At 35.6% G+C, this 22,380-nt stretch overlaps 1 protein-coding gene across 9 annotated transcripts in view; it reads right to left on the bottom strand.

Moving 5' to 3' along the window:
* The window catches only part of USH2A (usherin), a 428,153-nt gene that overhangs the window by 192,948 nt on the left and 212,825 nt on the right, over positions 1-22,380 (bottom strand). For all 9 annotated transcript variants that reach the window (XM_042789369.1, XM_042789365.1, XM_042789371.1 and 6 more), the window contains 4 exons: positions 15,887-16,046; positions 15,229-15,400; positions 10,750-10,897; positions 2,424-2,575 (listed from right to left, as the gene is read on the bottom strand). In XM_042789369.1, coding sequence (XP_042645303.1) covers positions 2,424-2,575; positions 10,750-10,897; positions 15,229-15,400; positions 15,887-16,046 — 632 coding nt within the window. The remainder of the gene's footprint in view (positions 1-2,423; positions 2,576-10,749; positions 10,898-15,228; positions 15,401-15,886; positions 16,047-22,380) is intronic.

The following is a 22,380-nucleotide window of genomic DNA, read 5'->3' as shown; positions in this document are numbered from 1 at the left end:
TTTCTTTTTCTGAACATTACTTTGTACACAATTCTGCAATACTTTCAGATGTGTTTATTAATAATTAAAAAATACTCTGCTATCATATCAGTAACACTACATTGTAGGATAGGAATAATAATAATATTGAGAAAACACTGTGATCCATCTAAGTTTATAAAAAAAAAAGTACTAGTATTCACATAACCTAAAACCTTAAACTGAAGTTTAATAGCAGTGGGTTGATATGACAAACATTCAGTGTTGACCACTTCCACTTATTTACAATATATTTACAAGAGCTAACACATTTCAAAACCAGCTGAATTTCAGACGTCCTGAATTCCTCTAAAGAATCTATTTGAGATTACACTATTTCTTGATAATCCATATTTTAATTCCTTTTTAAGCAACAAAACCCATTTAGTTCAGACACAAAAGTAGTATCTTGACTTTACTAGAAAGATATTAAAATTTAGCATTTCTTAATTTACATGTTACTAATTTGCATCTAACTTGAAAATAAATCATAGTCACTGGGAAAAAAAAAAAAAAGTTAAACAAAAGCTATCTAACCCACATAAAAAAGTTATTGAGACACAGTGACTGCTAATTCTCTCATAACTGATTCAGATCTTCAGAGCCACCTTCAGAAACGTAAGTTGGAGCAATTCCATATTTAGGATAGTTACATAGTATTAATTCATCGATTAGGGTGCACTAAGCACAAGATCAGCAACAAAAATCACTGGAAGCATGTCACTTCACTGCTGGGAGATGTTTCCCATACTATTTAGAGTAGAGGCAAAACATTTGGGGTTTTGGTTTTTTTTTTTTTGGTTTGGTGTTTGTTTTTTTTTTTAGGTGTTGGATTTATTCTGTAATTGATATAAAAATCTTTCAAAAAATCAAATGAAGATGCAGTGCTTTAACTTCCTGGCAGCACTTAGGTGAGCCTAAATAAAGATGTTGTACTTCAATTCCTTTGATTAGAGATGGATCGCTGGCTTTAGAAAACAGTTTGCCTACCAATCATGGGATGCAGATAAGTATCAGCTACAGCGACCCCTACTTTGAATTGTTTCAAAAGTCAAGTTACAAGTCTGGAGTTCACTGGATATGTGAAAAAAGGCTACTAAAAATATTTTTTAAAACCCTAGCTACTGCCGCTCTGCTTTGTCCTTCTGATGCCTATTTGATAGGGTCGAAGTACTGAAAACATACATATTTCATCTGTATGCAAAGTCTGGTAACAACTTGTCTTAAATATCACTACTAACACAATGGATTAAGTTATTGCACATCAAATAACTTAAAACAAGGTTTGCTTTTGGGGTATATGTGAAGTTGTAAAAATTGTACAAGAAAAACTGGCAAAAAGCCATTCAAGCTTTTAAGAGTAAATATCCTTCAAAGTAGAGCAAGCTATAAAATGTTTAATGGTTATAAAGTCTAGTCTTCTACAAATAGATGATGTTACCAGCTTTTGAAGAAAGCAATCTTGGAAAGAATATTGGAAATACATCTAATGAATTGTATCATAACAATAAAACTTGGACATTCTTTCCAGAGCACAAGATAGTGATATTATAAATTATGATGGAAAAATAAAAAGAACATTAAAAACTCTCAAATCTCCCCTTTTTTCTTTTTCGCTTTTCTTGTTAGCAGAATTAAAAGTGCACACAAAAAAAGCTAAATTAAACAAAAAAATATATCTCAGAATTAACACAGGTTTCTTTCTCAGTTATGCTTGAAAACAAAACCCAAGGATAGTAGATATTATTCGTTACTCATAAGCTATAGTATTACAAAATCATACTGGATTTATTAGTTCTGTTATATATCTAAAAACCTTTAACAAAATAAAAAAGCCTCAGAAGGCTTGTGTCACATGTCAAATTTAATATTCCTGTATTCTCAAATCCTGAAGAAATTGGGTGCTGTACAAGATTGTTAAAATATGCCCAGTATAATATTTTGATCACATACTTGCATTCAAAAGATATTTATGAATCACCATATTTTTGTTGCTCCTGTTGCCACTTCTGGCTTCTGTAATTCTCAAATTAACTTCAGTTCTTTCAGTCAGGCAGCTAGAAATTTGCTCATTACTGGAACAGTAACTCTTTCCTTCTATACATCCTTATAAATCTGGTTAAAGCACATCTGCACCTTTCAAACATATTAACTCCATTTAATTTCAATAATGTGTGTTTCAGCCTCAAATTTTTCCTTTCTTCACTGTACCTATGTTCTACTTTGGAACGGTGCCTAACAATGACCTATCAAATCCTTAGCAGCTCTTAAAGAGGATTTTTTTTTAAATGTCACATTTTGCCAGATGGGGTAGTACTGACCAGAGTGAATCATCACCATTTACTCTGATATTCACTGTCATCTGACATTTATTACATTCCCAGAATGCAAATTAAGGTACTCACCAGTGGACCCAAAGCACAACCTTTTGCAGTACATGCCTGGACTCTGAAGGAATGCAGACTCCAAGGAGTAAGTCCATAAGCATAACAACTTAGCTGTGATGAATTTTGCATCAGAACACCATCCATATATAATCCATAGCTAGTAATAACACCTATAAAACAATGTGATAGCACTCGCTTAATATCTAAAGAGCTACAGAGTTTAGAAGAAAACTAATGCTACAGACATTAGAGTGTTAGTAGTAGTATTTCAAACAGTTTAGAGTTAAGCAGGCAAGTCTTTATCAGAACTGTGTATACAACACTTAGAAGAAACACACTCTCCCATCTTTAACTGTTGAAAACCTCACAAGTGAACTGCATCTTTTGAAAACAATTACTCTCTTCCAAAGATTACCCCTTAACAAACTTGTTTCTGAATAGCAGCTAACATCACCTTGGAATCAGGAAAAGTGAGGCAATTCTGTTTCATAGCCTACTCTGAATACAGCTATTGAAACAAGAACTGGAAAGACACAAAAAACCATCTCACATCTCAACAGCTTTAGACTTAAGAAAAAAAAAGTGATCCACAATGCAGTTGAAATGTTGAAGGACAATTCAGACCAATGCTATAACTACAATAAATCAGTAGCAAAAAATTTTGTTACACAAAACACCTTCCCAATACCCATTCTTGTTGATAATTATCCCAGATTTTCTGCATTTTGCCAACAACCTAGATACTTCATTGTTGGAGAATGGCTCAGAGACAAGGGTCCTGTGCCTTTAGCCAGTAGATTGTAAGCCTGCATGCCTAAGTTGTGCCTTGTCATGTATTAAGAAAATCTTTGAATGAACGTTAGCGCAGGCTCTGCTCATACAAAAAGAAAAAGGGGGAATTGTTGGAGAATGGCTCAGAGACAAGTGTCCTGAGCCCACCGAGCAATTGTATGATCAGAGCCTGCTCTAGCTGCTGATGCTGGGCCTCACTAGGGTTTGCCTGCAGCTGCTCGCAGCTGCTGATACAGGAGGAATGTCAAGGACGCTTCAGCCCTGTGTACCGTGGTGTGTCGAAAACAGGTTAAGGGGAATTAGGAATAGTGGTCTGAGAAACCCAGTGTTATGGTAACGGTGGTCTGAGAAACATTGTGTTACGGTACTGTCATGTATCGAAAACAAGTCAACAGGAATCAGAAATAGTAGCATGAGAAATTTAGTGTTATGAGAAGCTTGTGCTGTAAGCTAACTGCAAGTAGGTGGACCGTGCGAATACGACCTTTAGAGCTTAAGCCAATCAGCTAGTGACTAGTAGGCATAATAATTATCATTGTCTGTATAAATATATGTACCCTGGACCAATAAACACACGTTGATTGATGCTCTATCACCCACACTGAACCTGTCTCGGCGTGTCGTTCGTCTGCGGCTCCGCACTTCATTACTTCATTTTTGTTATGGTTTTGTTATGTTTTTGGGAAAACAGTTTTACCCACTTTTCTAAACAAAACCACAAAATAGTATGGATTGCTGTTTCCTTCTTGGTATGCTGTAGAAAAATTCCTAAGGTAAACTATTCCTTACCTATTTAATCTAAAGAAAAAAAATATATTTTCAAACTTGAAACAAACATTAGCAAGACTTTTAGACACAAGACAGAATGGTCCTTCTGGTGTAATTGGCTAATACTAATTCAAAAATTGCAGGTGATTGTTTATCTCATTTCTAAGGAAATCTAAATCTCTGTTCTTCCAAAGGTGCATGGCAGTATAGCATGAACCCTGTACAGACTACACATACACAGTGTTTTGAATTTAATGACCTAAAGACTGACTTTAACAGATTTGCTTAGACTTTAGAAGTTAAGCTTGCAAAGGAAACATTTTTCTCAGGGTTATTCCTCTATCTTTCTCACTTCTGAATATTCTCCTTTTTTAAAAGCTATTTAAGTGTGAAATCTTAAGGCCAATAAATGCAAAGCTACAGTATTCATTTGAAGTGAGTTCAGTTCAGAGGATGCCTTCTAATCTTCCCATTATAGAAAACATCATAATGTAAAAATATAGCTCGTTTCATCTTTCCTTCCCTTAAAACAGAATTGTTTGAAACTACATTGAGGAACATTCTGTTTGAAATCGAGAAAATATTTTCCCCTCTGCTGAATGAAGAAATGCTTCGTAAATAAAAGTGTATACACAGCTGTTTCAGCTGAGCTTTAAAAAGTTATACTTCAAAAGATTTATATGCTAAGGCAATGCAGAGCTGAGTATGGTGAAGCGATTCACACACTCCTTGATTCTTTTCTCTTCTAGAAAAGCGAGAGGCTAAACTCAAGACAGACAGCAGAGACGTGCACGTGGGAGGAAGTCCTGGTAAATCTCATACTATCAATCCTACCACCACTGACAGGCTTCCTAAAGCAAAAGCCCCTTGGGATTCCGTGTCTAGTTGCTTGTAAAGCAAGGGCGTTAATGGTTGGTATTTGCCCTACATTAAATAAACAAATTACACACACATATATATATATATGTATAAAAAAGTATTATGTCAGAGGAAAAATGTGAATGCTGGCATTAAGGTTGTGTTCTATAGGGGAAAAAAAAACAACACGGAAGTACTTTAAGTACTTATACCAGTAGCACTAACCCTTTAAAGTAATGGGTTATTAATTCCTTTCATTATTTATGGTAATATCATGAATCACAATGAGATCATTTGATATTAATGGGGTGTCATATGTGCCTCTATGGGATCCCCACTGTAACTCAGTATTAATTAACTGGACCATTATTTTAAAGTGTTCCTAAAACCACAGCACTATGCAGCATCTACACTCTAAGGTGCAGCTTGCTAGTCAACACTAAGCTTTTGTTCGTCCTCCCAGTACTGTCAGAGAAAAATCATCTCTAATAGGATGACCCTTATCTCTTGATTTTACTTCTGCCTTTGCCTTATATGGCTCTTATGGAGAAAATTACAGAATTAAAAGAAAGAGAAAAGTACATTTCAGAACTAAAAGGCTAGTAGTCTGACTTTGAGATGTGAAGCCATTTTTCTAAATTAGGCAATAATTCTTTTTGGCCAGAGATAAGTAACATAGCTTCTCTATATCACCAGTATATGTTTCCAAAGTATATTGAGAAAAAGTTCAGTCAGTTTACATACTTCTCAAGACTTTCTGGAAATTCTTGAATTTTACCATCCATGAAATATTGAAGAGTGTAGCACATTTTTGTGATTTACAAGGCTTTGTAAGTGACACATGGTCACCATGAAAAGATGCAGTTTCTTCATAATTATTAAGTCTAAGTAGCTAGACTTGGTTTCACTGAAGATGAAATCTTAATTGACTATTGTACAATTATGTTTCACTTTTGAAAAGAAATCCAGGAATGAAAATTAAGCTTAAACTGAAGAAAGCTACACACTCTTTCATTTTTCTTCCTCTTCTCTCTCTGTGTAAGGCCATATAATCTGTCAATGATCTTCCAGACCTTAAAGATGAAAAGAAGTATTGAATCTAAAGTGTTACAAGTACGTCACTCTCAAGGTACAATCTAGAAGTCAAATCTTAAGCAAACATACTTTTACCTACAACAATTTCACTGACTACAAACACAAGTTGTTTCTCACAAGCACAAGGATTTGCAGGAACAAGTACTGGATGGGTTCATTAAATTTTATGTATCAGTTTTTAGTATACCTAATATTTCCCATACAGCCTTGGAAGATACAGTCCAGATAAAGAAGTGAGGTTTTTGAGAAGTGACCATCTAAGGAAAATTTTCAATGGTGAAAAGAGATAAGGTCACTTTTTAACGTGAATGGATTTTAAAAGAGTAGACCTCAAACTATATGGCAAGACTATAATATATATGTCCTGAAGAATATATGATTCTTTATTGAGGCCACTAGGATAGTGATGGTTCAAAACAGAATATCTGATGTCACATGTCATTTCGTAAGTCTCTCCATACCCTGCCCTCAACTAAATGGTCAATATTGCTCATATTATACTATCTACATACCTGATATGTATGTGATAGAAATAGAGGAGCGTTCTGCTGTAAAGCGGCATACCTCTGGGCCATGTCCCATCAACCATTTTATTATTGGTTTGAAAATAAGACAAAGAAAATCTGCATATTGCAAATATATTCAGCATGTCATCTTCCAAATGTCTTTCTTCTAAACTGGGTTCATAAACTACACTTCTGAAGCAATTTTCAACAAAGAATTAGCTGTATCATTTCCCATTTTCTATGAAATGAAAATTTTTCACAAAATAATGTAAATTGGCCTTAAATTCAACCAAATTAATTTAATTTGAACCCACAAATTTAATATCCATGTTTGGATAACATTAGCCTTTGACATCTAGATGATCTCTTATCTCAAAGCTTGATTCTCCGCATTGTGACATCTTTATGAAGCAGCCAAGTAGCCTTTAAACCTATTTGCCACTTTTAGCCTCAAGGGTAGCATACTAATCTCCCTTAACTTTTTCTAACTGGCTGCCATCAGCTGGACTCCATATATATCAAGAGAGCATAGTAAAGCCCATGCTGACCAAACCCCCGTCAGCCTACAGACTCATTCACTGTCAGCAACAGCTAATAAAGTTTCCTCAGCTCATCAAAATAAACAGTGACTTCTGTCATGCAGTATCAGAAGAAAGGAGAGAGATAAAGGAATGGTGCCAGAGATATACTAAGGAGGGGACAATTTATGATATGTAACTCTTTGCAATTCTGAGGTTACCCCATGAAACAAAGCCAAATAATTCAGTCATTTCAAAAAGCTCTACTTACATCTAGTAGACTGAAACTCACAAAGTTTGAATCAATTCAGTCAAAAGCAGGAAACAGTTTCTATCTTTTTGCAAAAAAAACAAAAAACAAAACCAAAACAAAACAAAACAAAAAAAAAAAAAGAGCTACATTAAAACTTCTGACTGAGAATACACCAGCAAAACGCTGAAGTAAGAAAATTTAAGGGAAAGTTCCTTCTGCTGGCCTTTCTCATATCTGTCTTCTCAACTATGATATTTTTCAGCCTCCTACACAGTTTTAAAATACTGACACAGAGAGCAATTATAAATGACGTGGCCACTAGGCATCCCAAAAGATATGCTGAGAATGAACAAAAAGTCACCAAACAATGCAAGCTTTCCTGATTAAGCAGTTGCTCAGTGAAAAGTTTTAAAGCTCATTCTTTCCTTTTTTTTTTTCTTTTTTTTTTCCCTAATTCTTATTATGAAATAAAGAAAAGGATGGAAATAGGAAATTGGAAAGCAAGAAATAGGAGAATGGGAAAATGTGTCATTAGTTACATGACCATTTTGAAACTCTCAAAAAAGTAGTGATGATAGAAGAAAATGAAAGAAAATTTGCATATTCCTTCTTGACCATTGTGCAGGTGTGAGCATGCTATGGTGAAAAAACAGTCCCTGCTCCCCTAATACCCTTCCAGCTGCCAAATGCTCATGAGATAGCAATTCCACTCTTAACTACTCAGCAAGAGCTCACAGGTGAAAAGTAGCAGCCTTTCCCTGCAAGGCAGGACAGCAGCAGCTGACTTCACTGAATTCCTTCCATCAGTTCTGACCTTAAGGAAAACCCTCTAACAGCAACATGCATGGTATCCACATATCACCAGAAGATAACAACAGTACCAATGGGAAAATACTCTGGGCTTCAAATAGTGAGAAGATGTGAAAATACCAGAAAATATTTTTAAAGGGGAGAAAAACACACAGGAGGCCTACACAGGGTGTATTTGGGATTACAGAGGAGTAAGCTATAAGGCAAATTTGGTAATTACCTAAATTCACTGTTCAAAACCCCAATATAGAGGTAAACAGTGTTGTCATCAAGGCTGTTGAAACCTCCAGTTTCTGTGAATGAAGGGACAAGTACAGAAGAATATAATTTTTTTATAAAGCTCCCCTGATTCTTATCACATTTGTTGCTCAGTTTATCCAGTTCAGATTCACAGCTTTCCTAACAAGCTATTTATTGTATTTAATAGAATCACAGAATCATTTCTATTTAGGTTGGAAACAACCTTTAAGGTCATTGAGTCCAACCGTCACCTAACACTGACAAGTTCACCACTAAACCACGTCCCTAAGCGCCACATCTACACGTCTTTTAAATACCTCTAGGGATGGTGACTCAACCACTTCCCCAGGCAGCCTGTTCCAATGCTTGACACGCCTTTTGGTTTAGAAATTTTTCCTAATATCCAGTCTAAAGCTCCCCTGGCACAACTTGAGGCCATTTCCTCTTGTCCTATCACTTGTTACTCGGGAGAAGAGATTGACACCCACCTCACCACAACCTCCATTCAGGTAATCCCAGTGAGCGATAAGGTCTCCCCCGAGCCTCCTTTTCTCCAGGCTAAACAACCACAATTCCCCCTCAGCTGCTTCTCAATAAGACTCATGCTCTAGACCCTTCACCAGCTTCGTTGCTTTTCCCTTGACACACTCCAGCATCTCGAAGTCTGTTTTATAGTGAGGGACCTGAACACAGTATTTGAGGTGTGGCCTCACCAGTGCCAAGTACAGGGGGACAATCACTTCCCTAGTCCTGCTGGCCACACTGGTTCTGATACAAGCCAGGATGCTCTTGGCAGCCTTGGCCACACTGCTGGCTCATACTCAGCCGGCTGTTGACCAACACTCCCAGGTCCTTTTCCGCCAGGCAGCTTTCCAGCCACTCCTCCCTAAGCCTGTAGCATTGCGTGGGGTTGTTGTGACCCAACTGCAGGGCCCAGCACTGGCTCCTGTTGAACCTCATACAGTTGGCCTCAGCCCATCAATTCAGCCTGGCCAGATCCCTCTGTAGAGCCTTCCTACCCTCCATCAGCTCAACACTCCCACCTAACTTGGTGTCATCTGCAATCGTACCAAGGGTGCACTAACACCCTCAGTTACTTCCTAACAACCTATTTATTGTATTTAAAAGGACAGCCAAGTTGTACATAGTAGAATGTGCAAATTCAGTTACGTATTCCCAACTTTTAGTTGTTTTAAAGGAAGCTTGTGGAAATGCATTTATCAAACTATAGGTCTTTATCCTGCACTGTTGATATGCCTATATAAATATATGTATGTAGATATTTACACTTATTTTATTAGTTAAACCACTCTCTAAACTGTTTGGATTTTTTCCCACAAAGCAAGGATTACTAGATGAAATCCTGACATAGACTATTACATGTAAAACATGCCCATTTCATTGAAAATTATTCAGACTTTAGCCACTAGGCCACATCCATGGCCTTTCTGCCTGCCTTCCTCTCCCCCCGTCCCTCCCCCATCCCTTACTCCTCTCCCTTTTTCCTTCCTCTAAGCCTTTGCCACAGATGCTGATGGGATTTTAGAAACAGGGTTTGTAAGAGACTAGGAGGCAAAATCTTCCAATATGACTCCTATACAAAGAACCATAAAATATCAAACACACTATATAACAACAGATGACATACTCTTATTTCTTTCAAAAAGTAATGTAAGAACTTACAGAATATTACATATATGTAGCTTTACAATCACCAGTTTTTGAGGAATCATTTAAAGTGCCTTGCAGTGAAGTTGTACAAGCCGGATGTGCTCTACCACAGTTGAAAGCAGGATAAAACTTGCAGGGGAAAAATTAAGGTCATGTGAAACCACTGTGAGAAATAATGGATATCAATATGATAAGCCAATGAAGAAAAACATTTCTGTTGCTTTAAATTCAGTGATTTCTTCATAACATTCTCTGCTGTGATTTAAACTGTTACAAGCATGATAAAAAAATCAGGGTGAATTCCAAGGCCATATGGTACTGTGAAATACCATTAGTAATGTAAAATTTGTCCAAAAGTTTTATAAATAGATATTTCACAATTGAAAACATTTCTAAACAAAAGAAAGTATATTATTTAACTTCCACAGGCATGGAAATGTACACCTTCAAGATGACTACATAGAACACAAATCTAATAATTATTACATATCAATTCATGTAAAAGAAATTAATGTTTTATTGGAGGGTGAAATGAACATCCTAGACTGATATTCTCCAGGAATGCCTATTCCTCAGCTCAGTTGTCCTGGAAAACATTAAACAATGAGATGCAGTACACAAGAACTATCAAAAGGGAGCACTTTTGAGCCACTGAAACTGTACGATAGGCTGAAAACCACAATCTCCAAGCTGCGGACAATGATACTATCTCAGGTATTTTATGTGCTAAAATGATCATTAAAAATTAAGCACCACATATAAGCTGCCATTTAGAATATTAATTTACCTTTACTAATCATCTTTTTAACTTGAGGCTAAAAGAGTTCACTTACCATTCGGATACTCAGGCTTAGTCCATGAGATGTTAAAGGAGTCAGATGAATATGACTGGGCTTTTGGAGCAGAAACACCTTCTGGTGTACTCTCATCTGTTATAGCTGTGCTAGCTTCACTTATTGAACATCCACCTCCAGTGCAAGCCTTAAAATATGAATCAAAACAAATAAACATATTTTGATGTAACGTCAATAATTTTAGCAATTACTTTTTGTGAACTTTTATAATGTTTATATCTCTAAACTTAGCAAGTCTGTGCTTTTCATAGAAGATACTTTCCTTAGTATAGATTTGTTTACCTCTTTTCTTATATAACAAGATTTGCTACCATGATACTTATTTTTTAGGTATAATACAGCTAAAATGTTATACTAATGTTTGACTTCTAACATTTTGCATTTGACTGAGTCATAATTACAGTTATATTTCTACTGCATTTGCAGCTGCAGTTAAAGAAAATTACAGTACAATATATATTATTTACTGTGCAAAACTCTTCTGGATTTGACTGAAAAGCTTTCACAAGTTCCAGGCACAGAATATACTGACTAACTTGCAACACACTTAAAACATTATCTTGATGAATAGTCATTGAGAAAAAAACGCCATTCAGACAGTTCTGCAGTTCATGACAGCACACAGACTGGTGTGCAGATACAATAAAAACAGTGAAAAAAACCACTATATCATAAATCAATTTGTAACAGTTATTATTACATGTTTATGGATAACAAAATCAAATAATTTGTATTTCAGTTACCAGGGAAGAAAAGATTGATTACATAATTTTTACATTTTGCTTGATTATGAAACAATACAATGTGCAAGAAAATGTGCATATTGCCTCATATAAGAGGTTTTTAAAGTTTTACATGAACAAACATAAGACACAGCTATGGTCCTTATGTTTTCCAATTACTTGCCCTAAGATCAATGACAGGAGACAGGAGTTCTTAAAGAAGTTAAAAAAAATATACAAGAATATATAAACTCTGTACTGGATTTAAAGAGTTTTGGTTTAGTTTATTGTTTCTTTTTTATTGTCCAGCAATAAAACAAATCAAAACCTGAATTCAACAAAGATTCATATTCAAACATAGTCTTAATTAAAACTTATGGCTTCACCTGTATTTTTAGGAGTTGCCCATGTACTAAACTGGGCAAGTAGCCTGCTCTGGATCATCGACACACAAAGGAAAAAGAACCTTGCTGTTTAGATCACCAGGAATAACATGATTCTCTCAATCTAGTATATTTTATTTGAAAGGATTAGCTTTAGTTTCCCATTTCAAATCAGAGACCAGTCAATATATTTTCTACCCCACTCCAAAAGTGTATACTAGCCCCATGGGTATACTGTTTGTAAATGAGAAGCTATTTTATACACCAAGATTGTTTTGATTTCACTGGAAATTACACCCCCAACACAACTACAGAATGACTCACTGTGTTCAGTCTGGGCTATCAAATAAAGATGAAGGAATGCAGCCTCAGTTTTTGGAACATCCAAAAATATTTTTTTAAACATGATAGTGTTTAAAAAAAAAAAAAAATAAAAAAATTCAGCTCAGACAGATGCTCAGATAACTGTTAGCATTTTGATAAGGAAAATATTTAAGAACATCATCCTTCCAGCAAAGGCAGACTATTCTTCAAATTACTTCAATTCTACTGACTTCATGAAGAAGCCATAAAGACCAGCTCTAAAGGACCTCTTCCTCATACGTTCCTTAATGCCTTGCTAAACAAGTTTCACCAAGCCTTCCTCAGCAGTGGGGAGCTTTTTCATTCAAGGGCTCAGTAACACCAGCCTTCTCATTCATTTATTTCTTGAATTTCACGAAGCTCAATTTTCCTATCTCTGAAACTTGCTGGGGTATGAAGTTTCTGGTTCTTCTAATGAAAAATCAGTAAAAGAAAGCTCATCTACATTTTAAGTAGTATGATTTTACATCAGTGTATCCAAATGGACTGGACATTACTGGGACTCTGGCAATCATATCCAGTGACGTTCAAAGCCATGAAAACCTACACCTAGATCAAGCCCCATTGTGCCATTCTGAACTTCACTCAGTAACAGATTTGAGGCAAAATTTGCAAAAAATAACAAAGCATCTGGAGAGCCAAGGCACAGATCCAAACCACATAACAAGACACCACACAGTGATCCTCCAGCTAGCACCTGAGCTAGTTCACCCATACAACACATCCCTGAGAAGATATTAGCTTAACAGTTAAATCACAAAAGCACTCAAATCATATAAATGGATGTGCCACCCCAGCTACTGAATGCAGCCTTTCAGCTTTTCATTTGTTTTCACATTGGCCTGGCTCACACCCATCCACCTCAGAGCACAAACAGAGTAAAAGCAAGTTCCTTTGCACTAATCCACAAAGACATGACCTTAAGAATTCTCAGCTGACTTTTGGAAAGAATCATTAGATTTGCTTATAAAAGCTGTCAGACTCATTTACAAATATAATTGCTACATATGAAGTGGCAGTTATCAATTGTAAAAATTGTTAACAGCATACAAACGTAAACATTTTGCTAATTTTATTTAATGTACTTATATTAACCTGTCACACAAAAGTTAAAGCCAGCAGCCTGTGAGGTGCTGAAAGTTCTGAGGAGGATCCCAATTCCTGCGTTCAAAACTGCAGCTTTTGATAACTCAGCTTCCAAATTCCAACATCAACCAAACCCAGTTTTTGCATGAATACAAAACAAAATTAATATTACCTGTGAAACAAGGAAAAGGTTCTAACTGATAGACATATTTAATTCTAACCAAAAAAAAGAGGAAGCCTTTAGTTAAGTTTCCAGGGTATTCCAAGGTATTCCATAGTTGTTTTTAATCTAAAAGTTTTATTGTAATTCAGATTAAATATTTCAATTTTTTTCCAGATGTGTGTGTTTGATATGCAGTTTGGTTTGGGTTTTTTGGGGTGTGTGTGTTGGTTTTTCTTTCACCAAGTAAAACTTTTGACCACATTTAGGCTTTATAACTTGTAAATCTCTAATAGTGCATTCTTCTCAAACTAGTCTGACAAGTTCTAAATACAATGGGCCCAAATATTTCAAGAAAGCTATCACACCTAAAAGGTAGTGGGCATTTCATGCACTTTCAGACTTGTCATTTTCAAAGCTGCAACATTTAGATCTTCTAACCCACCTATCATGGACCATTGTATTTTATTCAGGTAAATCTGTTTACTGATGCAATGCACATATTTAACAAAAAAAAAAAAAAAAAAAAGGAAAGAAGAAATAAGATATTAAGATCAAAGGTTTCTAAAAATGTATTCAGTAAGTTCTAGAAAAGCTGTACATGTTGATGAAGTAAAAACAAAGGCCACACAACACTTCCTTATTTTAACCATATCCCAAAGAAGAGCCACCAAAAGAAGCAGTCCCAGTTGCTCTCCAGAAGCTGGCTGTTAGTTCTACCCCGATCCTCCCTCCTTGTGCCCCCAGTGCACAGGAGCTGGGCAGGAGCAGAGAAGAGCTGTGGCACAGTGAAGGACAGCACAAACGCTTCTGATAGTGCCACTTGTTTATGAAGGCATAAAATGCTTGTTGAAGTACTGTCTTAGTTTTGGACATGGTGTGATTTTATATGCTATACAATTCACTATGCTGAAATATCTAAGCACAAATGAATTAATTTCAACATGAATCTAAGCTTTAATTAGACTGAATATCCTTGCTTTTTCAAGTTCAAGTCAGATCCTTATCATTACCTGAAGGTAGTTTATTTTTTGTGGTATAATATTTAGAACATTCAAGAGCATGTTAAGAAAAAATGAATGCATACCCAGTCTACATAAATGTAAATTTATTCATAATCAAGAGCAGAATATTTTTCTGTGGCATTTATCAAAGCAAATATCCTTATATAGGTATTGTTATAAAATGAACAGTGTGCTTAAAACAAGGGACAGTCTCATGCTTTTTTGAACTAATTTTCAGGATTGTTAGTGAGCTGAAGCTGTTCTATTTCACCACAAAATAAAACCAATGATAAAGAAATGCAATGATAACACCAAGGTCTTTTAAAATGTTTTGAAATAACAAACTGATACTTTACACTGAACTCTTTTCCTCTCTGCTATTTCCTTCTACATACAGATTTTATGAAGAAGAACAAGTTATCATGGTACAAACTATGGAAGGCTAACATTTTCAAACACATTCAATGTTTTCTTGTAATTTGGGGGCAGGAGACAGTTCTCTATTAGTTATCATCCAACTTATCCTTGAAGAAAATCTGTATTTAAATTAATTACACATTTTTTGAGGGCCTGTTTTGAAACAAAACACCCACTGTTGTTCAGGATGGCACATCCACCCCAGTTTCAGAAAGAAGAGGTTAAACAAAGTGGACACATGAACCATTAAGTATTTAAGATGCTAACAAACTCAGAATCATTTTCACCATTTTACACCTCTACTACACATCTTTCAAACTTACAGCTAGTTTTATGAGGTATTCAGTACCCGGGAAAAGCTGCTGAATAGTAAAATCCAGAAAAAGTTCTGTGCTGTTATAGATTACATTCCACTTTGTAAAATTCTGCTCATTGTTGGCAATATAAATTATATAGCGTTCTAGGATTCCATTTACTTCTACTGGTTCTTTCCATCTGCAAATAAAAGCAAAATCTGATTAAGACCAGCAAAGATTCAGGCTGTACTGAAAAATTTAAGGCTTTGTTTAGGGGACTTTGTAGGGTCTATTTTAAGAATTTGAAAACATGGTTGTGCAACCATAAAAATAAATCTAAGACATACCTTTAATGCAGTATTTGTACTTAGTAGATAAATAATTACAGTAACACACAAAGCAGGGGCTACAAAATGGGCATATCACCAGTACATTTCCTGCACTGAAGTTTGCAGAGGCTATGCCCATATGTAGGTTATACTGATTGCGTAAAGACAAAATGGAAATTAAGTTGGCAAGTGATAATCAGAAGGTTCACAGAACCACTAAACTAATCACTTCTATGCATTTAATCATAATAAATTTAATTTTATGTCACAAACCCTTCCCCTGATTGAACTCACTAGAATTCTTGAATAAACTGATGCACTATTGTGTTGTCAGAAAAGAAGAAATCCTTACTTACTGTACATATATTGTTCTAGAATCCAAAACCATCAGGATCGGGGCATCTACATGAGATGGTGGCAGCTGTGCTGTAAACAAGGTGACCTGGGAACTGTTTGTACAGCCAGCAAGCGTGCATGCAGTGAGCAGAAACTGGTGTGGCGTAAAAACTGCTAAATCTAGGGCAAAAAAGGAATACAAATTTACTTTGCATATTAATTTTACCTTCTTTTTCTGTAATTTTCAGAGGGTAGTAAATTCAGAAAATCAAGAGGAACAGGGACCCGTATCTCTTAAGTGTTTCAGATTTGTCCCAGAGGAATTAATAGGTACTGGTTGTTTAATAGCAAATAAATGCAAATTTGACTACTAATAGGTCTATGGGGCATGCTTTGGTTGAGATGACCCCAGTACAGTACATTCACGCTAGAACATACACTACACCCAAACAAAACAAAGATGTTAGCCTCTTAGGTGCTACGTACTATATCAATTTGCTACAGTGGCAAATGAACACCTTTAAAATTATTAAATAACATCAAATTAATGGAAAAACAAGTACAGGCTTATTAAAACAGCCAGGTTATATTTTTTTAAAAAAATGTGCTCTATGACACATGAATGTCAAGCGTCAACACATACAATGATTCACTCCATGCAGATTTCACTATAAGCATGAACACAAAGGAAGCTCATTGTTGCCACCACTCCTACAGGTCTGTTCTCTCTTTGCCTGTTTGTCTTCAGCTGCATGAATGCCAAATATTTGTAAAATATATTGCAGTAAATACAACATGTCTAGTGGTATAGCAAAACAACTGTTAAATGGTTATTTATTATGAAGCTATCTTGCATTTCAATTACTGTAGAAAATGGTGAATAAAATGTAGCATTTTGTTGAATAAATATTCTAAAAGACCTTTAGCTTCATATATTCTTCCCTATATTAATAAAGGAATGGTTGTCAGAGAAATTATAGTAGGAAACTAATGCAGACATAATTTTCTAATATTTTTCATTTTTTTATTAAAATACAAATCAAAGATTTTAATGAGCAAATCCTTTAAGAAGGAATTTACAACTGAGGTTTTGACAACAGTATAAGGTATACAAGTAAAATACATATGATATAGATACACATTTTTAGTACACCAGAAAAGTTCTGGGTTTTTGCAAGACATAACAAATGCTAGTGTTTTCAGAGGCAAGTAGTATTAAAATTTCTGAACACAAATTCAGAAATTGCAACTGGATGACAAAGACATCACTAAAGCAGATATGTTTCAGACCCAACTTTCTCGTTAGTTTTCCCATCGTTTAATGTCTCCAGTCCCTGCTGGAATGGAATTCTTTCTGATTTACTCCACCAGGAGAGGATGAACTTGTGCATTTTTATCAAAAACACAGTATCACTCAGTGGTATTGTTCTATGGAGCATATAGGAAAGTGTAAATTAAAAAAAAAAATGCCGTAACTAAAAAAAAAAAAAAAATCAAGTGAATGCCTGTAACACAGTGACATGTTTAATCAACATAATGGGGCTGATTCTACCAGGGTTAAGCAGTGCTTATGTGAGTGAGAGGGGAAAGCACACTCCAGAGCAGGTGCTCAAGCTGGCTCGGCAAGCAGAGAAAGTAAACTCTACATACTGCACTGACTGTATTGCCCTCATTACTGTACACCTTAATGGGTCCCCTGTTCCTTGAAGCTGTCATCAGAGAAGCTACAAAAAGTACAGATGGAGATGGAAGTCTGTGAGACAAGTATCAGATACTCCATGTTTTGGGTGGGCAAGCAAGTGACCAGAAAGATTTTACTTTTAGCAATCTCAAAATGAACAGCTGAAAGCAATCCATAGCACCTATTTAATTCATATCCTTGTAAACAGTGAATACACATTCTTCTCTCTGAACTGAAACTATATTGTGGGGCTTCACTTAGCAGCGTGAATATAACGCAGGAGAAAGTAAAGAAGAAAAAGAAAAAGTGGATTTCTCCTTTCCCATTTGTTTATGTTGGATCACTGTCTGTCTTGTACACAGATTTGGGATGGGGGTTGGGTAGGGGTATTTTTCTCTCCCTTAAGGAAAATTCCTCATCAAAGAACTGCTTTTTTTTAAAAAAGGTAGCCTGTATTGAAACCCTGATTTGATGCACACGGTAGCTGGTGAGACTTCTTCCGTGCATTGTTTCTGGAAATATCTGTTTAAATCTGAAAAGGGAAGAACTTTGTCAGGGATGAAGAGAATGAAAGAGGGAAAATGCTTTATTTCCCTCCCTGGGAAAAAAAAAAAAAAAAAAAAAAAAAAAATTACTCTAAGTTACTATGTGTGTCTCAGTGCCTGGAATGGAAAAAGCAAAATGACAAGACAGGGAAACATGCAAAGTTTAAAATAACTGGAATAACAAGGAATGGAAACACAGGACATATAAGCAGCAAGATCCTTTAGGATCAACTGATAAACATACTGAGAGGAGAAGGAAGGAGATGTTAAGAAAAAAGAGTAGAAAAATAAAATATGGAAACAAGCAACATGTCACCTGGATCAAAAGAAATTTTTATTCATCTTAATAATGCCAATGTATTTTGACTAATAAATGCTAAATAGAAGTTTCAATGGATTTAGGTGGGATAAAGGCTAAAAAGAAAAATTATGTTGGAGCAGGAGAAGAAAATAGAGAAGTTAGAGACTTTGGAATGTCAACTAAAGCATAAGCTTTGCAGACAGTGAAAATCTCTCCATAGCCTTCATCAAGGCTTGGGTGAGCACACAAATATAGTATAGGTAGTATTCCTAAAAGGTTAGAACCTGAAACTGACAAACTGAACAATAAAAATCATATTACATCATAACTGATGTAATTATTTGTCACATTCTGATTTTGCAGATATTTTCTTATGTAAAGTTCAAAGTGTTTCATAATGGATCAATGGATTCAAACAACTAGAGATACAAACATGAATCTGAATGAGGAGGGAGGAGGTTCTTAAAACTACAAAGCCACGGTATGTCAGGGTCCTCTAGCAACAACACCTTGTTTTCCATTTGCTTGATTGCGTGATTTGCATGAGATCAAATGTATGCAATTGTGGACATGGAAAACAGATCGCTCTCAAACACATTAGAAATGGATCCACTAGCATTATCCAGAAGTGCATTACAAGAAAATGCACCCCAGTGCATGGAAAACTCAGTGATTAATGTCAAAACGAGCTATAATTTACAATATAGGGCATGAATTATATATTATTTTACAATTGATTTCATGTTGTTGCTGGAAGAATTTCATTGATCTCAATTTACAAAATGAACCCAATAAACAAACAATTATTTTATTTTTAACTCACGGCAAAAACGGGAATTGTTTTTTTACACAAAATTCCTGTGTTTTCTACAATTCCAGTCCCCCGTGCTACTTTAAAATAATATCAAATGCTTCTTATTGAAATTTTCCAATAGCTACTCTTTTAAATTGCTTATTTCATACCAAAACAAAGCCAAACATAAAAATTATAGAGTTTTACTGAAAAAAAACTAAATTCAGGATCTGCTCTTGTAGTCATTTCTGGACTCAGAAGGACAAAAAGCACCAAAGGGCAAAGGAAAAACAGACTTTCTTGGAGGTACAGGATTCCCTCAAATCATCCTATTAAGGTAGACAGAAAAATAATTCTGCATTTTTCACATCAAAAACAGAACAAAAGAAGACAACTAAAATAAAGCCCCACATATCTGTTTTAAAACCATTACCTACTTTCCCCAAAGCAAAGAAAAAGATTTTGGGGAGAAAGGAGAAGGGCAGGGAGATAAAGGATCAACCGGCCTTTTAATCTCTTTGGCCTCAGAGGCAATACAAACAAACTAAATTTTTTCTGAATTCATTTGTCAGCAAGAGAATTGCTAACTATAGTGGCTATCATTAAAATCGACATTTGCATACCACTACATTTATTATATATGTGGAAAATGTGGACCTTCCCACACTAACCAAGGCAACTATCTTAAATACTGTGGTAAATCTAACTACTGTGGTTGGTATATATCCAGTTTCTAATAACCACTGGTGTAAGTCCTGATAGAACAAACAATGAATGAGAGAGAAAGAATAAATAATGACCCTGTTTGCATGGTCAATAAGAACAGTCTGCTTTGATCAAATTTAATGGGTAGCCATTGAAAGATAATATGCAACACTACAGTGCTACTTTTAGCATGGAATTTGAGAGACGTTACTAAGAGGAGAAAAACATAGTTAGTAGAGGAAAAAAAGGAAAAAAAAATCTAACCCTGAAAGCACAGATTTAAGAACTTGATCCAAAACATAAGCTTGACCATCGAGATGTCAGAGTACATCACAGTTCAAAAATATTAAAGTAGTAATGTCTACAATGTTTTAATTTATCTGTAACATACACCATTCGTATTCAGGTTTACAGCAAGAGAGTCACATGCCCTCCTTTCCTCTCCCCTTCCACCCAATTTCCACTCTCCCTGGTTTCTGGCAGCTATTCTAAGGACCAGAAATGGCAACATTCTGTCTTGATGAGCGCTCAGTTGAAACGTGACTTGTGTAAGGAATCCCGCATAGTTTCTCTTAGGAAAATAATTTAGACAATAGCTATCCCATTGTTATATTCAAACGAAAATCATACGGCAGAACTGTAGCAAGGGATTGTTAGCAGCACAACAAAGAAAACCTGCTGAGAGAGTATGAAGATGAAAAACTTCCAAAGAATTCCAATCACCACGCTGTTGATGTAGGTAGACTGTGCAACTACTTCAGCCCATTACTCACATCCTTATTCTCTTCTTTCTCATAGTTTGTTAAATTAACTCACAGTAACTTAATATTTAATTAGAAGGTAAACTCTTTGGGACCATAAATCTGCATCACCAAATACAACAATGTCCCCATCTGACATGTAAGTGCTAAGTAAGTGTCAAGATCATATTATCAGGCTTGCTCCATCAGACATCATTAGCAGTTCTTCCCCTTCCACCACTTTCTGAAAGCAAGCAACAACTCATATATAGCTTTTAGTACAGTATACACTGCTTTCTGTATTTTTAAGGCACCAATCAATTATATTGACTCTTGAACCATCACTAATATACAACCTTCTCTGGGAGGATACACCAATGCTGCAACTTTTTCACAGATCTGTGAACCCCATGCCATATTCATCACTCACCTGAAAATATTTCAGAAAAACCAGGGTGTCACAAATGACACTATTTGCCTACTTCAGGAAACTCAAGCCCAAGAAAACAGTGTGTTCATGTTTATAATTGTATAACCTAGCAATGAATGGCCTTTCACATATGGAACTGGCCCATTCATTTTAGGAAACAGCTATTTTCCAAGATAGCAGCAAATTCTGACATATACTAAGTACTAATAAAGACTGTTCCAGAATGACAATTAAATGACTTTTGTGAAGCCACTAAAAACAAGGGCAAGAAATTGAGAGAGAGACAAATAAACTCAGGATCACAAATAATTATTTTCAGGAAGCACCATAAGCTGTGGTTCTGCTCTCTAACCAGTGAGGACTTTGACACAATGGCATATGGATGAAACAACTTTGCTTCTAGCTGGTCAGCAAATGCTGATGTGTTTTAGAAGCTATTTGCTCAGCAGAAAATATCACTGTTTATTCAAATTACTCATAAAGGAGTAAATCCTCATTCCATTTGAGATTTACATGCATCAGAAGAGTTCAGGAAAGGTACAGCTTCCAGGCCCCAACTAAGGAATTAAAAAGCATAGCACAAAGCCATGTATCATATGGGAGCATCAAAACCATGACAGTCATGTTGTACTGAGTAAAAAAGTTATATTCCAGAAGAAAAACCCTTTGGCACAAACGTGGAACAAAAGTATCTGTAATCATTTAATTTTGAAATGCTTTCAAATAATTAATGGAACTATTACCTGCACGTGGTAGAACTACAATTCCACGTTTATGTTTTAACAGCCAAGATTATAAAGTCTATTTGTTTTTCATATTTAGTAACAGTGTCTGTTGGTTATGCTCTTACAACCCTAAACTGTTGCACAGAAAACCTTTCTGCCATTTATCACCCCAGATTCTTGTACTTTGAGCACAGACTCATTCTTCAAATGTTATGTCTATCCTGGCCAATTCACAAGGCCACATCAGCATCCACTTCTGAATATTTTGTTTCATTTTTCCTTTTTTTTTTTTTTTTTTTTTTTGTAAAACTACTAGTTTTAATCTTACCCTAGCAAGGTACACATCTTTTTAATTAAACATGCATAGTATTCCTTTCCCATTGCAAAAGCTAGAATACAAGAATTCCAGTCTTTTATTTTAAAACCATGTCCCTGAGATAGCTACTATGGGTACATTTGCCAGGCTGTTCTTGCCCTCCAGTTAGAACACACTAGCTTGAAATCCTCAAGGTGTTCAGCTGAAGAAAACTCAAATCATGTGGAGTGCCACACACCACATTGTTCAGAAAAAGTTGAAGGGAAACCTCAGAGAAG

Source organism: Tyto alba, unplaced genomic scaffold (assembly GCF_018691265.1).
Source record: "Tyto alba isolate M040663 unplaced genomic scaffold, T.alba_DEE_v4.0 Super-Scaffold_16, whole genome shotgun sequence".
Classification (NCBI taxonomy): domain Eukaryota; kingdom Metazoa; phylum Chordata; class Aves; order Strigiformes; family Tytonidae; genus Tyto; species Tyto alba.
The sequence above is the reverse complement of the archived record's forward strand: the minus strand, read 5'-3'. Positions and strand labels throughout refer to the sequence as shown.